Source organism: Odontesthes bonariensis, chromosome 18, assembly GCF_027942865.1.
Source record: "Odontesthes bonariensis isolate fOdoBon6 chromosome 18, fOdoBon6.hap1, whole genome shotgun sequence".
NCBI classification, from domain to species: Eukaryota; Metazoa; Chordata; class Actinopteri; order Atheriniformes; family Atherinopsidae; genus Odontesthes; species Odontesthes bonariensis.
The window spans coordinates 9,025,679-9,043,736 of record NC_134523.1 but is presented as its reverse complement, the minus strand read 5'-3'; the positions used below and the strand labels follow the sequence as shown (position 1 = coordinate 9,043,736).

At 42.7% G+C, this 18,058-nt stretch overlaps 1 protein-coding gene across 4 annotated transcripts; it reads left to right on the top strand.

Moving 5' to 3' along the window:
* Positions 1–1,050: 1,050 nt before the first annotated feature.
* Positions 1,051–17,090, top strand: LOC142368039 (cyclic AMP-responsive element-binding protein 5-like). Of its 4 annotated transcripts, none has more exons than XM_075450079.1 (11): positions 1,051–1,209; positions 3,593–3,659; positions 3,930–4,023; positions 5,356–5,465; positions 6,705–6,940; positions 10,294–10,420; positions 10,726–10,797; positions 14,608–14,976; positions 15,065–15,328; positions 15,418–15,526; positions 16,187–17,090. In XM_075450079.1, the coding sequence occupies exons 2-11, from the start codon at positions 3,606–3,608 to the stop codon at positions 16,363–16,365; spliced, it is 1,614 nt and encodes a 537-aa protein (XP_075306194.1). In that variant the 5' UTR covers positions 1,051–1,209; positions 3,593–3,605; the 3' UTR covers positions 16,366–17,090. The 4 variants fall into 4 exon arrangements, with proteins under 4 accessions (XP_075306194.1, XP_075306197.1, XP_075306196.1 ...); XM_075450082.1 differs by having other exon boundaries at positions 1,052–1,209; positions 16,209–17,090; XM_075450081.1 differs by having other exon boundaries at positions 1,054–1,209; positions 16,203–17,090.
* The last annotated feature ends 968 nt before the right edge of the window (positions 17,091–18,058 follow it).

Below are 18,058 nucleotides of genomic sequence, written 5' to 3'. Positions count from 1 at the left end.
TATTTTTGTTGTTTAAAAGTTGCCAGAGGGGAGCATAACGTGAAGTGAGATCTTACACGTAAGGGCATTCACTTCCTCTTAGGTGACTTAACTGGGGGCCTTCAAAATGGATATATAAGATTAAAAAAGAAAACTCCAAACAATTAAACAACAGTTAAACAATTACCCTTTGAGATTAATAAGGTGTTTTTTTCAATTCAATTATAAAGACATTGTTATTAAGTGAAACTGTTCCTCCATAAAATATCCCCCAGTATAGAGGGTCTTTTTGCCCTGAAAATCACTTATGAGACCCTATAATTAACCCAGTGTGCAGTAATTGTGAGTAAATATGACACTAAACCCAGTCGATCATTCTACATTTCATTAATGTTGTACTTTTCATTGGCTTTTGATTGTAAAACTCATTGGCTTTATTGCCTTGGGTAATTATTACTCACATTTATATGAAATTATTATCTTGAAAACCTCCAAACTTGTTCGTTCGACTCTTGTATCTTGAATAACCCAACAGCTTATGTTTGCACATCACAATACTGGAGTCGCTGAGAGCTTTTTAAAGGGATCAGTGTTCTTTCAAGAAATTTCTGTTCATTCTTTTTTTTAAATATTAAGTTAATTATGTATCATTCATACTTATTTTTTTAATGTAGGATGTCTGACTCTTTCTGGTTGTGTCATTATAGATTTTTAAAATACCCAGCAATAACAATAGTAATAATCATGCTGGCAGTAGCCTATCACTTGCAAGTATTTTCTTGTCAAAGTTGTCAAAACCTTGGGGGCTCATTCATTTTCATTCAAGTTTATTCGGACTGATATTAGAAGTAAAGCAAGCTGTCAAAAAACAGAAGAAGAAGTAGAAGAAGAAGAGGGTCTCCTCTGCCCTAACGGTCTGCCCCGTGTCGTGTCACGTTGCTGCCGGTGTGTCTGACTTGTTCCGTCTGTCATACCGGGTCCATATTCCACCATGCCGCTGTCCCGTCTGGTACCAAGTCCCCCTACCGGCCGGTGTCAAAACCCCGCCCCGCCACCCAGCTCTTCTATCCCTCTCTCCGTACGGGACCGCAATGATTTAGAAGTTCAGGAATCCCACGTGACGTCACCGCGAGGGTGATGTAATGCTTCTGTAAATAGAACGTATTGTAATCGCGCTCCAGTCCAACGTGGTTCCTCTCTGGAGCGCCGCTCGTCCCTCTCCACTTGTAGGTAAGCCTCCGTTTACTTTCATTCACAAAACTTTTAACTGCGCCGCAACCGCTGTCAACGCTCTGAAAACAAGTCAGCTGAAACTGCTTGTGTATCCTCATTTTGTGTACAAGTTTTTGGAGCGGCGCTGGAAAGTTCACTGCGGAACTTTTCGGGCTCAGTGTCCCGGTGAAGTCTCATCACCAGGCGGACGGGGCTGAGCGCTCGTGTCTATTTGGGGGGTGTGACAGCACTCTCCGTACAGCTGTGCCGGGCTTGTTTATGAGTTGAACAGGTTTCTTTACTGAGCGGTAGGAAAGAGACACGCCGGGTCATGGGCTTTTCTTGGGGCACGCAGTCACACTGACCGCCCGCCTGCCGGAGGTTTTAGCGCTCAGAACCGCCGCTTTATGTGAGCTGAATGATCTCAATGCCTGCCCGGCCCGGTTCGGTGATGTTGTCATGAGTCATCCGTCAAATATGTGAACTTTTAGAGACAGTAGGTTGCTGAAGTCGGCGCTTTATGGAGGCTGGGCACTTGGGTATACGATTCAACAGCTTTGGTGATAGGCTTTTAATAGTTATGCGTTAATCCATCGTCAAAGACAGAAGAGGAGGCGGGAAAACGGTTCTGATTTAGTTGCTTCAAAGATTATAGAAATGACAATAAACAACTCTGGAACTGACAATAATCCGTCTTAAATGCCCAACATATTGTCTGGTCTGTTGTTGTATGTGAGATTTATGCATTAGGGGTGACGTCATTGTGCATTGATGTAACCACTCTGACAGAAGGTTTTGCTGGAAATCTGCTGAGTCTGCTAATCTCATACAAGCACTGCTTAATGGATGTAGTCTGGTGATTTAAAGAAAAAAAAAAGAAAAAAGAAGCCTTTTGTAATGTATGAATTTTTCTGTGAAATGTGAGATTACGCAGTTACACTGGATGTGGTTGGATAGTATGTGTTAGTACGGTTGGATAAAACTGTGCGGCTGTGATACCTTTTAGCCTTTTTTTCCAACTGATAATGTAAACTGTCAATTCTCCATGTGCCCACCCATCTGTGACTGCGGCCTTGTGGACACTTGCTCACTTGTTTTGTTTTGTTATACCTTCACACACCTACACACACACACACACACACACACACACACACACACCCATGAAGTCACCTCTACTTGCCTGGGGTTGGAAAATGGGGGCTGAGGCAGGTTCAAACCTGTCAGGAGTGCAGGCCCTGAAGCGCGGCCCTCCCTCTGCTCACTCTCTTCCATTCATCACGTCCTCCTGCCTCTCTCTCCCTCTCCGTGCCACTTGCCCTTTCCGTTCCCCTCTCCATCACCCTCATGTTGCTCCGAGCCCGCCCCCTGGCCTCACCCCCCCACCCCTCACGCACACACACACTCTTTCCATTTCTTATGGAAGCATATACTTTTCTCTTACTTTCCCAACTGCCCTCTGTTCAGCTCTCACTCTTTCCCATAACATCAGGACCCACTTCCCTGTCCCAGCACTGCTCTCCTTGCTCATGCAAACCAAAGTTTTCAAGAGTGAGTTTGCAAACCCCCCCACCAAAACATCCATAGTAATATTTCTATCTGGTGTTTTCTTCCTTAAAAGTTGCGGGGGTAAAAAGGTTTGGGTTTTAGGAGCCCTTTAGGTGGCAGAGTTTAAGGCTATTCTCAGCTTAAAATGAAGAGCCAGCAGCGGCTGAACTCCCCATCAGTTACTTACCATCTTCACAGCTGAGCCGACTGGGTTCAGTCTGGTTTAACTACAGCACAAGCTGGCGTATTGTCGTTCTCTGTTCTGCATTCGTATTGATATTTTTATCCTGTGTTGACTTGATATAAGACCCGGTGAGCATTCATCCTTTCATCACACTCGTATTATTAACCGTGTCGCGATGAAAGCCTAATTGCAGGTTGAAACAATCGCACTACACTTAGAACTTCACGACACAATAACCACCAAAAGATCATGACACTGTAAGACTTTGATGCCTTTCGGGTGTTTACATGTTATTAGAATTAGATAAAGAAAAGCCAGTGGGAAAAAAAAAAGACTGATTCTGTGCATTATAGTACTTGTCCTAACAAAAATAAACACCCAGAGAGCTGCTGCACTCCCACTGGCACGAAAGGGATCATTTTCCTCAAGGTGATGTTGTGTCTCAGAGTGAAGCATCCATCATCTGTGGCAACTATCTTATTACACACAGCTTCGACACACAGGACACAATGCGTCATTACCATGCATTGACTGGGTAAGTTCACAAACGGCAGAGAACTACGGGCTGACTGCTGAACGAGTTCGTCTGAGCCGCGAGCCGAGAGAAACGGTTCCCCCTCTGTGAGGAGGCTGTAAGTTAATAGATTGCTCTCTCTTCTTCTGTTTGTGTAGGCTTGCATATGACATGAATGACAAACAGGACAGGCCTTATGTCTGCGGCGCTCCTGGCTGCTCTCAGGTCAGTTGGACACGGCATGAACATGCACTATTATGAGGTGTGCTTATCTTAACATTACTTTCAAATGTGGAAAGTACAGCTGCACAGCATGTAGTCATGGGATGTCAAAAAGCTGATGCCATTCATTCATCGTATGAGCAGCAAAGTATCTTAAAAACAAGACTAAGAACATTGTGACTGTTAGCGAAGAAGCATCAGCTGATTTACTGACTCATCCCATGTGTCACACACCTGCATGCATGTTCTTATATCTTTGTGATGTGCCTGCAGCGCTTTCAGCTGGAGGAGCTTCTGATGGTCCACAAACACAAGCATGAGATGACCCTCAAGTTTTCCCCTGTGAAGACTGACACAGCTTTTACAGGTGAGACCAACAGTCGAGGCAAAGAGGCTTTGAGCAGATAACATTTTATGGCATTTGTGTATAAAGTTTCTACAGATGTCTGGACGTTTTCACTTTCACCCTTGTCTTCCCTCAACCACGTGGTTTTCTTTCCACGCCGCTCAGCTCAGGAGGCACGTGTGTGGGGCGAACCCCCCTCTCGGACTCTGTGCTCGATGAAAAAAAAAAGGACGATGATATGTTATACAGTATGAAATCAGATAACCCCGATGCGGGCTTTCTTCCCTCAGGTAGTCTGCACTGTGAAACAGAGCGGCTCGTGTTGCAGCATGTACATTAAACTCCCATCGGATGAGGCCAAACGTGATTTAATAAACAAACAAAAAAAAACAGGGCTCAGAACTCAGCTCTCATCTTAAAATTGCGGATTGTTTGTCATGCTGCTGTTTGACAAGCAATATCCAGCAGAAGTATTGACTGCTGTTCCACCAGACTATCCGAATAGTTATACAGTGACACCACAGATGTCGTCATACAGAGTTTGAATAGCTTAATTTTGATCAGTTATTAATGAATTCCCTTTTTTTAGTATCATAAAAGGATTACATTCGAAATTTTGTTTTGAAGTGCAATCAGAAACCATCTCTAAATGTTATATTAGAGCATAAACAGATCTAGTTTTTCAAAAACCTAGTTCTTCCTGCATGTTTCTGCACATTAATAATAATAATATATATATATGATAATAACAAGCAACACATTTTGCTTTGTTTGAAGGAGAAAGCAGTGATGCTTTGGGCGGATGTTACAGGCATCAACCGACTACAACTGTCCCGTTGCACATGAATACATTTAGTTTCGTCAGTGCAAAAGTCACTACAATGTTAGATGCATATTAAGTAACTTTGCTGTCACTGGGGTTTTCACCAACTACAGAGTCTCGCCGTCAAAATGCTGCCAACAAGCAGAGTCTGTAACCATAGAAACAGCTGTCTGCCTGGATGCAAACATCAGCGTGAGATCAAACCACTGCAGACTTTCCCGCTGGGTCCCGCTCCCCTCGTCCCCATCCTGCAGCCCGTCTAGCCTCCTGTAGGAAATCTCATGTCAAAACAAAGCCCCCAGCTAACCTTTGACCTCTGCATGTTTAGACGGCTCAGAGAGACAGGCCGATGTTATCAGCGAGCGCGGCTGAGAGGCGACTCGTCTCTCCTCTTTGCATTACAACCTGGACGGTAGTTGATTCAAAAAGAAAAACTCAAACAACAGAGACTTTTGTGGATACTTTCCAATGTCCACAAATCCTTTTTAAACCCCATCTCTTTCGTTCCCACTTGTGTGTGATGTTTTCAGACGAGACTCCAACGCCAACGCGATTTTTACAGAACTGTGAAGAAGTCGGAGTGTTTCGGGAGATAGAGGAGGAGTTTCTTCAAGCACAAGAGGAGGAAAACATCAAACAGGTAAATATGACAGAAAAGACAACAAATTCAGCATTCGTTCGACACTTTTCACAGTCGGGGTTAAAGGGGAACTCCGGGGCATTTGAAGCGCAATCCCATTGCTAGAGGTTGTCAAATACTGATAGTAGGACACAGACAGGTGCAAATCTGCGCTCCCTGTGTGGAGATCGCGCTGTTCGCGCAGCCTGTCATGCGAGGCTAATACGTGGTGGCTAGGGGCAAGCGCTAACCCTTCCACGTAAAACAACAACTTGCACACTGCAGAAACGTCACACCACTTTATAAACCATCCGACAATAAAGTCACAAGCCTTACCATCAAAACCAAATGCATGGTTCTCACATTACTGGCATGGGGACGTTACAAAACAACTTTATAAACAGCATGTCACTTACCGGTTGTTTGTATGCTCGCGCATGTGAAAGCCCAAAAGAGTCAATGGACGATAATCCCATATACAAAGCAATTATCTTCTCTAGAAAAACTGCGTTCAAGTATTTAAAACATTACAACAATACATGCCCAGTAATATTGTAGTTACATGCTGTTTATAAAGTTGTTTTGTAACGTCCCCATGCCAGTAATGTGAGAACCATGCATATGGTTTTGATGGTAAGGCTTGTGACTTTATTGTCGGATGGTTTATAAAGTGGTGTGACATTTCTGCAGTGTGCAAGTTGTTGTTTTACGTGGAAGGGTTAGCGCTTGCCCTTAGCCACCACGTATTAGCCTCGCATGACAGGCTGCACAAACAGCGCGATCTACGCACAGGGAGCGCAGATTTGCACCTGTCTGTGTCCTACTATCAGTATTTGACAACCTCTAGCAATGGGATTGCGCTTCAAATGCCCCGGAGTTCCCCTTTAAGTTTAAAGGATTTCTAAGCAACAGTCAGGACACAATACAATTTGCTTGTAAGGTCTGTCGGGTTGGCGTTTTGAGTGATGCTCGTTTGTGAGGGAGATTAAAAACAGATATCTGACCTGCTGCAGGAAAGACACACCAGGTGATCGAATTCTACCCAGTAAATTAAACAGCCAGTCATCAAACACAAATGTGCCCAAACAAATGCAGGCATGCTGACACACACAGACACACACACACACAGACACACACATCGATGTCACCTTAATTCCAGATCATAAAACGCACACTGCGCATATGCAACTGGAATCAAATACTATCCCACAAGTTCCAAAAAGAGTTCCAGCTGATTGTTGCTCCTGCTTCTCCCTCCAGACTCTTTCTCGTAATGGGCCATCTTATATGAACCAGCACCAGCTCAAGCCCCAGCTTCAGCTCCAACACCCTCCCCAGCTTCAGCACTCCCATCCCCAGGCACCGCTACATCATCCCCAGAGCCACGGCCCCATGATGGCACCCAGCTGCAGCCTGGCTGCCCAGCAAGCTCTGACCTCCTCCTCCCAGTCTGGATCAGTCATCACCCAGACTCCTTCCACCCTAACACATTCAGGGTGAGTATAGCTTTGAATGTACACACAAACTCAAGATACTCGAATAAGCATACACATGTTTGACTTAATTACTTCAGTCATGTACGGTTTTCTCCATCACACACACATTTCCTTTTAATTTCCCTTTCCCTACTCTTTCTTTCCTTTTCTTGTCCTGTTTTGGACACGTTATAACTCACTTTGTCGGGCACAGACTGGCTTTTTCCCTTGCATAATTCATCACTTCATTAATGAACTGAGAGGAAGGAGGAAACATTTCAAACTTCGATTTATTGAAGGAACAAAGCAGGGATGGAGGGCCACGGCATAACACCCACTCACGGTCCGACTCACTCTTCCCGCCCCGACTCACTCTTCCCGCCCCACCACCCAACTACCGCCTCTGTTATGTCTGTAAAAACTCAGAACCAGACTGAGGTCTCCCAGTGCCTGGGCAGCTTCCATGGCTCCCTGGTTATCACCCAGTTGAACTGACAGATTAGAGGAGTTCCTGTCTTTCATCTGACCGGCTCCCACCAGCTGCTCCCACTCTTCCCGACAGTTTCGCTAATGATTTGTGAAACTCAGTCTGAGAAATTCTCATTATGTATACATATACTTTTGCATATACTACAGGGTTAGTGTTACACTCAGCAATTTAAGACACATGAGCACTAAAAGTTTTAACAAATGTAAGTATAACAACGCCATAAAATATGCTTCTTACAACCAAATACTAATTCTATCTGTCCACTACAAGTTGAACAACATATTTCTATTGAGTTTTGAGATTAAAACACATCTTTATCATCAATATAGTGACTTATAAAAAAATAAATGTATTTGGTAGTATTATAATTAGTGTACTTTGGTCAATTGGCCAGAAAACTGGGGTCAGATTTTGTGGGGGATCAGATTTGGGCACAATACCGGCTTATCAATAAGCAGACGTTGCACTCAGCAGTGGCATTCAGTTAGTCTAGGCGAGGCCTACCTTCTCTATCCTTTTCCTGTCTCCAGCTCTTCCCCACTAGATTTGGAAGTTTTTAGTCAAACAAAACAAAAAGTGACCAGGCAACAATGGCACTGGGCAGAGGTAATGGGAGAGCATTCTTTACAAGATGGCTTCGCAGTCCCAGCATACAGCATGGGGTGACGTTCCGTCACATCCTCTATATACCTCTCACTATACCTCAAATGTATTTATTTTTTGTCTCAATTTCACCAAATTCTCAGGGAAAATAACGAGGTATTGTCTCGTAGCATTAACATTTTTGAGTGACGGCTGTTCTATTGTTTTGGGATTGACAAACGATTTTATCGAGATCAATTCTCAATGAAAAACTAAGTTAGAATTTCAACACGGCATCCAACTATAACTTGTTGTTTTGGATGCCGTGTAGAAGTGTCTACACACAATGACAGAGTCTTTCCTTTATCACATTGGCGGAAATGGACTCATATGTAGACCCAATGAAGCTTAGCTGAAAACCATTTATGTTTGTGGGTTATCAAGCATGACCAGAACTTTGAAAAGTTTTGTAAGCACTTTTTAACGTTTTGGATGGTTTCATTAAAAGAAAAGAAAGAAAAAGAAAAAAAAGAAAAGAAAAGTTGAGGAAAATTTAAATGACAACATCATTTCAGTTTGTTTCGTTTTCCTTCATTCCTTCCACATCGCTCATCTCACAATCCATCAGATTCATGCAGTGACCCTAACCAACATCCCTATGGTGGCAACAACAGAGTAAGCCACCCAACGTATGCCTATGATTGAAATATTTATACTTATGTACCCAATTACAAATACTGAAGGAAAAAGCTTTCTTTTCTGCCTTCACATCGAGTGCCAGGGAGACAGGACATAGTGAGAGGAAGTGATTACATTTTGCTATGTGTTGTTTACCTTAGGAATTTGGCCATCAGCGCCTTAAAATGGTCAACTTTTTTTTTATGATAAACGTCCGTCTTATCAATAATAAAATTCCTTCTTACCTCTTATCAACTGACCTTTTGGTGATATCTGCTTGCGACACACGCAGCACATAAACAAAGCGTTTGTCACATCCCTGCAGATGATTAGATGAGTCAAGGTGCCAAAAGTAAGTCGGTGACACAATAAACTCCAAACATCTGTCCAGGTCCCAGGCAGGCCATGAGAGGACAGTGGGGAGAGAGCTGACAGTCGGTTATGGCACAATAAAGCAGTGCCAGATGAAACCAGACAGCATGTTAGTCAGTGAAAACCTCACTAAGTGTTACTAGGTGAACCGTGGATGGGCCGTCTGACTGCTTCCTCTTGAGTTTACCACCAGTTTCTATAGCAACCTGGTTTGTGGGTATCTGGCTGTTGAGCCTGCTTGAGATGTTGTGGTTTTGTTAGGAAATACCATTTTGGTTTGTCTTTACTTTGTTGTATGTTAAACAGGTCCCAAACTCCCCGATTCAGTGATGACATCACTGCTAATGACTTCAGCACGGCCACAGAGGCCCATGCTGTGTGACGGGCAGAGAGCCAGAGCGGTTAGGTCAGCACATGGCACCCTGGGTCTCTGCATCCCCCGCTGTGATCCCCTGAGATTCTCTTCTCCCTCTCAAGCTTTTTTTTTTAACACATCTCTGTTCTATTTTTTGTTTTTTTTCACCTCATCATTCCTGCCATTGTCATTGCTTCACCCAAACCTGTTTACACTATATGTGCAATGACATATTGAATCCTTATCAAGAAACATGCTTGTCAACTCTTTTTAGGGACTATTTCCTCTGTAAAAAGTCATTCCAATAACCTATGCGAGGACTGTGGATTACCTCAAGTGACCTGGCCATTGTATCTGCTGCTGCTGTTGATTTATTAATTGCTATGAACGATACAACCAAAATTCCAGTTAGAACCTCCCTTTTCTCCAAAGTAATCAATATTCACGACATCTCAAACAGAAACACAGTACTTTTAGTCTGCTGCAATTATCTAAGTATTAAAAAAAAAAAAACATATACGAAATAAGTGTCCTGTTACATTGTCTTGTTTTGCCACATTTAACATTTCTATGATTTGTAAGCAGTTCTGTCAAAGACTGATATCCCACCTATACTTCTTAGATGGTTTCTGCTTTCTTTTTCGAAACGGATGTTTGAGAGAAAAAAAATACATAATAGCCAATTCCAAATTTGGAAAACAACACCAATACCCTGCTCTGGAACCCCACAACCACTGTTGCACGAGTATAATCAACAAGCAATGACTGAAAAACTATAAATTCTTTTTGTAGAAATGTTTCAACTCACACCTTTCATTGAACCAGTATTACTTGAACATAAGCGGCAGATAGCCCTCATTTGACCTGTTAAGTTTCTTTCTCTGTGCCCGACCACAGGCCGGTTCCCGGGGCGCTGTCCTGCCTCCTCCACATGCGAAACAGACACAGACAACCTCTGCCAGCCTCCTTACCTGGCACCCTGCCAGACCCCGCCATGCAAGGGGCATCTGCTCAGCACATGACTGTAAGTATGGGAGGCAGCGTCTGTCATGCTCAGGATTACAAGCATACGCACATGTATGCTTTATGATTCATAGATGGAGGTACGGTGACCTAAGTGGTCAAGCTCCCAAAGTTAGAAATATTTGGAGTTGAGAGGAAAATTCACTTCACACTTGTGGATGAATTAATCAAAAGTGTCTGAATCTAGATGGATGGGACCTTGTAACTCTTCACACTTAAAGTTATTGTTTATACGTACTGATGTGTTCTTTCATCGCAACCGAAAGGTTATTTTTGTGTCAATGTTTTCTTTCTTTTCTATTTTAGATAGAAAAGCAGATGTCTTGTGCAATGGGTTTACCAGCTCCTGTACACAACCCCTCCTGCTCTTCACCCCAGGTATTGACAGTCAGTCAGTGACACATTTTAGGACTAAAACTCAAAGTCGGGTGTCAATATTACAGCAAAATCTGATGTTTTAGACGTACTTGTTTGTCTCTAAAAGAGACTTGGATGTGACGTTTGACACCCCTATTGTGTTAGAACAGTATAAGGTTGCTGTTTAGCTTAGCTGACTTAGCTTAGCAATGAAAGAGGAAACAGTGGGAAACAGCCAGTCCACCTCCATCCAAAAATGAAAAAAAATCAAATATATCAACCCGCAAACTTTGTTTAAGCCCACAAATTTGCACGTTTTCAACCATTTCTCGTTTTTTTGTGCTGAGCAAAACTGCACAAAAAATTTGGGATTACATGAAAAAAAAACATGTTGTGGAGAGCAGTGTCAGTCTTCTAATCTGACTCACCACCACACAACAGATGAACATTTCCCAAAATGCAGAGCTATATACCACTTTTCATTTCTATTATTTGATAAATAAATAGGGATATGAGTGATATAGGCAGTATTGCCACCATGGAACTGCACTATACCAATGATGGTCTACAAAACACAGATTTTGACAGCCAGGTTTTCATACAGATTAAACCAAACACACCAATACCGTCAACTTGTGGGGTGCAACTTGTAAGGGAATGATTTTTAACAAAAACACGGTTTATAGTATTAGCAACAAATTATTAGCTTAGTGCTAAAAATGCAGGATTAATTCACTTCTTCTTCTAAATAGCAAAAATTCGATATTTTAGGTAAAATGAATGTATAGAGGAAGTGTTTAACTTCTTATTTCACATCACAAAATATTTTTAAATGACTATCTTCATATTGATTGGCGACCGGTCCAGGGTGTACCCTGGCTTTCATCCAATGGCAGCTGGGATAGGCTCCACACCCCCGCAAGCCTGATTAAGATTGGATTAAGTGGGTATAGAAAATGGATGGATGGATAGAATTTCTTATTGTTTTAATGCTTCATGGAATAGGGAAAAGATCTGAAACAATATTTGGACTGTGTTTGTTTGGCCTACAAATAATACAGTTGTTTTTTTTTCATTCTTTATGACAAGTTTAGTGGGATATTTCTGGGTGTTTGTTTGTTGAACAGTATATATAATGGTTCAAAAAGAATCTCCAGTCATGATTTGTGGTCATAGGATTATGATTATCCACTAAAGATCTTGCATGTGGCAAACTGATTAGTGGTGCACCACTAAAACACAGCCCGTCTCACCTGCTGTATTTGGCTTGTTCCTTTCTAATCAAGACAGGAAATGGAGTGTAATTCTATTCTAACACACACACACATGCACAGCTCTGGACCACAGGAAGTCCCAATCTCCATGCTCCCCCTGATTATCTTGGTTGTTACATTTTCCTTGTGTCAAGTTGCTCTCAATCTCTTCCCTTTTGAATTTTACATTTCCTCCTTCAAGGTGCATGTTCAATGAATAGTTAAATAGATACTTCAAAGGGAAAACTGTGAGCTCGCCTTGCATACACAATTTTTCTCTCACAGGTTTCTCACACACACTCACAGGTTATGACTTCTTGTAGCAGAGCTTGTATATAAAGGGGCAAATGAAAGGTGGTTTTAAATTACAGGCCAGTCAGGTTCCAGGCTAAAATCTGCACCACTCTTCTTCATACACTATTTATGAGGGCACTCACTGATATAATGCATTCCTCAGTCCCATACTTTAGCTGTCACAACCAATGCCTAAACTCACATCTCACTCCAACAAAACTAATTCTAATTCAAAAGTGTGTTCAGTGTGTGTTCTGACTAAAAATACCAATTTTCTACAAATGTCCACACTCCTCAGATGAAAAATTCTAACTGGTTCTCCACAAACTAATTACAAACACCCATGTAACACAGTCAGTCGTCTCCTTCCAGACATACAGTACACTATTTAATTATAATTTAGTGTTACCGGGATGTGAAACGGGACCCTGCTCCTTTAAAACCACAAGAGGTGCGTTAACATGCCTCTGTTGTGCAGTAACACCACACTCAGCTCGAGTGGAAAAGTAAACATTTGACAAGTGGATCAGTGTCTCATGTACAGTTTTTGCGTCTTCATTCACTGATCCCTCCAGACAGAAATATCAACGTGGTGTGTCATCTAGGCCAAGGAGACCTATGATGTAATCAGCAGCCCCAAGCGTCAGGGTTACTATGTAGTAAACAGAGCAGCAATACTCGTGTCCCGTCCTGCTCTGTGCGTGCGGCAGCACATGTGTGTTCGACTGGCGGCCTGGCTGGCTGGTAAAGTTGGCACAGGCGGCTGAATGACCTCATCCTTGGCACCCGCTAAATGTGCTCCCTTTTTTCGTGGCTGAATGGCGGAGAGAGAGAGGGAGAGAGTGAAAAGAAATCTGCTTCTTCTCTTAAAAAAATATTGTGTAACAGCAAGGAGATAGCAATATTGCCGGGGATGGGGAGTGGGAGGTGATGTCATGCTCCAAACATGACCTCTCCCTCTCTCGCTGAGCATGGGAGAAAGGTGAGATGAGGTTTAATTTAGCTCGTACAGTCTGTTTAGTCAGATGATACACAGGAATGATAAAGTGTGAAAGCATCAAGCTGCAGACGGCAGCATTTTTATTGGAACACATTTTCCTTCTTATCAACAGTTGTCTTCACTGTTGCAGATAGTCAGGTGGAACTGCAATGATGGGCTACAGTGGAGGATTTTTACTGAGAAACGTTTTATTTTTCAGACATTAGTGAGACAGAATATCATGGTGAAATGGCTATTTGACTCTTACGTGGCCTGTTGGTCACTAATTCACCTGGTGGTTTGTAGCATTTACTGTAAAACAGATCCCAAATATGTTAGTGGAATCTCATGATCTGTAATCAGCTGTATGCATAGAAACCTTCTCTCACAGCAGCTTGTGAGTTAGTCAAGAAATGTAACGCATTCATTCGCATTCTTAAATTTGAATGTTACATTTATTTCATTTGCAAGGACACACACACACTCTCACACTGGAAACAGTGTGAGAGAGTGTTAAAGGGTCAAAGTGTGGGTTCTCTTTGGGTACTGTGACTTCCTCCCACTGCCAGAAAACATGCATATTCGGTTAATTGGTGACTCTAAATTGTCCTGTGAGGTTGAGTGAAGGTGAGGTTGGATAGTTGTTATTCTCTGTGTGACCCTGTGATTAACTGGCAACCTGTTCAGGATGTACCCTGCCTTTCGCCCACTGACAGCTGGGATAGGCTCCAGACCCCCTGCGACCCTGAGTTGGATTAACCGGGTATAGAAAAATGGATGGATGGACTTTCATTAATTTACCATGGAACCACACAGCAAATCACTCACCCAAAAAAGAAAATCAGAATCCCTTGAGTCAGAGGCAATTTATGTATGTATATATATATATATATATATATATATATATATATATAAAAAACTATATTTGTTTATTCTGTTGGCCAGAACTTCTGTTATCGATTTTTCTACAGAACTCTACAGCTTGATAGCACTGTAGTTTGCAGGATCTTGCCTGCCTTTATTGACGAGCTTAAAAGGTCACTCGGAGGGAGGTTGTTAGAAAAGATGTGTTAAACTCTGCAAAAAATCGGGGTAACTAAGTGTGGTGTTAGGAGTCCAAATTCACATAAATACACATGAACAGAATCCTAATGATACTGCATCAGGATACTCTGCATAGTCACATTGATCATGTGTATGTTCATGTGCATCATGTATCATATCATTCTCTCTTTACAGAAGATGAAATGAAAAGCAAACATAAACCAAGTCCATTTCTGTTATTCCTGATCTGTCTATGTTTAGAGAGCCAAACAGACTATGGGCCACCATTACCAGCAGCAACACCCAGGAATGGTCCCGATCAACAACCCTGGCACATCCATGGGTCACATGATGGAGATGATGTCACAGCGCTACCAAGCACCTCCACTTCAACAACACCATCCCCAGCATCATCATCATCATCATCATCCTCATCATGCACAGCTCCCAGCTCCACCGCTCACCTACCAACAGCGGTGCCATGCTCCACCTCCACAACACCTGGGAACAACCCAAGGCCACCAGCACCACCAGTTAGGGAATGTACCGCACGCTCAGGCTCACCAATCCCCACCTTCACACTTACACCAGGGCTCACCACCAGCACCTCCTCTGACTGTCCCAGCGCAGGTGCAATATGTTTGATGAACATTACACATTTGAGATGTATTCATGCTTTCAGGCACACTGAGGTAACCTCAGTCTTGTTTGTTTGCAGTTATCACCAGTTGGACAACAGACACAGCCTTCACACCCATCCCACTCTCAGCACGCAGTGCAAGCAGCTGGTAGCTGCAGCGGTGGCGGAGGAGGTGGTAACCGTCGCAGGAGGTCAGCGGAGCACGACCCAGACGAGCGAAGGCAGAAGTTTCTTGAACGGAACCGGGCTGCAGCCACCCGCTGCCGGCAGAAGAGGAAACTGTGGGTGTCATCGCTGGAAAAGAAGGCAGAAGAGCTGACGCACACAAACCTGCAGCTACAGGTGGGATGCACTTTGGACGCAGACAAGCGCTCATATTCACACAATGTAGACAACCAAGATACTCAGCATATCTAACTTTGTGTTCCTAGAACGAGGTGACATCATTGAGGTCGGAGGTGGGTCAACTAAAGCAGATTCTGCTCACCCACAAGGACTGCCCTGTCACCACTCGGCAGAGAGAGACACAGGGGTACCCCAGTGAGTAAAACCCCTTCCCCTGCACCCCTCTAGAAAGCTCACCAGCTTTTGCAGATCATCTTTATCAATACTGTGGGGATAATTCAGGCACATTAGTCCTTGTATGGGCTCTTAAGAAAACATTACATGCTAATGTTTCTCTATGTATGTCTCATGCATAGAGACTTTAAATTGTGTCTTACAGAGCACAACTAAACAGCACTTACGAATTAAAACTGTTGTTAACCCCACAGTCTCTAAACATAAGATGCACCTTTATTCCTGAGGAGAGCCAATCAAGGAAAAGCACTGCTTTAATGAACCAGACCTTGCTCATCTTGCACTCCAGGCAAGCTAACGTTAATGTTCAACAGCAGCTTTAACTGACAGTGATGAAAGAAAACAAACACTGCACCTTTAGGCTAATGTCCACTTTTCGGATATTATACTTTAAGAGCGTCAGAGAACAAAGAGAGATGCAGTATTGGCATGTTTTATATTCATATATTTCTATTGTTGTCTTTTTACTTGTATGTACAGTATTCAATTGTCAAAATAAAATTAAAAAAGGAATCGGAACCGCAATGGGTTTTTATTAATCTATTAAATATGCAAAAGAAAGTGATGGCAAAGGCTCACTCCAAGAGCGGACACTCCACACATTATAAATGGCTTTGACAGCTGTCTCTGTGTCCAGCTGCAGGGGTGAGCCCAGGAGGAAGTCCCACCCCTGCAGGTCCTGGGTCTCATCTCCAAGCTATCCAACACAACAGCATTTCCACCTCCTCGACCGCCAGAGGCGACACCGGGCATGTCCCCCAGCCCGGACACTAGCCTTCGACATACAAGTGAAATGCTGAACTGGATGAGTGAACTTTTAGAGCACTGAGGTGTTTATGTTGTTATCAGACTTTCTGGTTGGACCAGAGATATATCGTTTTCCACATCAGGTGCAAAAATGACCCTTCCTGTGAGCCTTGTTAAAAACTGTGATGGTTACATGGCAACTGGATTCTGTGTTGATGCAGTAAATGTTTGTTTCTGTTTACATCAGTCTGACCATCACTTGTGACCCACAGACAATTCCCCCCCACACACACAACACAACATAACTCTCTGAACATCGTTTGCTCTGATATCTTGCACTAACTTTGAAAAACAAAGCTTAAATATTTAGTTGATGTTTCTAACTGAGCAGCTGCTCTCGCACACCTTATGCCTTCTATTTTAAGCCAAGGCAGCTTGCAATAAACTGTACAGCTGTATTTGTTTTTGTTTTTTTTAACAAATAAATCAGTTCAAGGCTAAATGATATTTTGAGCTTTGAAATTTCATAGTATTGTAAATAAAAGTCAGTCGAAACCACATCTGTGTTGGACAGCCATTTAAATGATGATTGTACAGTGTTTCCTGTAAGGCACATTTTTTTTTTTTTGTAACACAATTGCCTTGAGTCACTAAAGAACTGCAAATTGCACTTCATTTCTAAATCCCTGTCAGATCGTATCCGCTGAAATTACATTTTTTGTACTGTAAAGATGTGGACAATCGCTGTAAATCTAATGCTAAAATAAAAAGACTTATTCTGGTATCTTTTAGTGGATTTTGTCTTTCTTGGACGTGTAAGCTGAAGGACTTGGCTTTTGTCAGCTTGTTTTGGGAAGTGACAAACCAGTGGGTGTGGAGGAAGAGATTATGGTTATCAATTTTGACTGTACTTACAGCGTGGTCTACTCTGCCATCTAGTGTCTGCTTTTGAGAGTGGTGTCCAACCGCAAGACGTAAAAATGGTCAAAGCGCAGCAGAGCCTGTTTAAGGGTTGGCAAAAACAAACATGGGTTTCTCAATGCAAACAATGCAAAACATTGAAAGTGGTCTCTGCTCTCTTATCTAATGTAATGTCACTCCTATCAGTGTGTTCATCTATCTATAAATGTTCCCAACTGGAACGCACTCTGCCGTGCAGAATATTAAGAAGTTTTTACGACAAGCTTCAATTTCGGACACCTCGAGCGACTGGTGATATGAAAATTGTTCGTGTGCAAGCATGTTTGTGTGCGAGTGTGATTTGATTTTAATGTGAGAAGCACTCCACCCTGCTGACTCAGAAAAGGGACTGCCTAACTATTGCCAGACTTCATTTTGACACGCATGCAACACACTTACCTCCCCAACAGCCCTGCGTGCTCTTTCTGCCTCCGAAACAGAGGCTGTTGGAGCAGGCTAGCGTTGTCAATATGAACAGATTGTCTGCCTGAGACATTTTAAGTCCAAAAAGACGAGTTAATAAATATAGTGGTACTGAAGACACCGAGATGTTTAATGTTTCTCCTTCTAATTATTTTGTGAGAACCTCTATTTTGTGTATATGGAGCACTGACTACTTATTTTATATTCCCTGCATCCATGGAAGTATACTTTTTAGGGGCCGTTTTGCCAAACAAAGTAAGTGTCTCACATATGACACTGCAACCATAGTCAGCAGCATCTGTTACAGCACTAAACCATCCAAAAACACTGAAATGACAAATTAGTCACATTGTTGGGGATTTT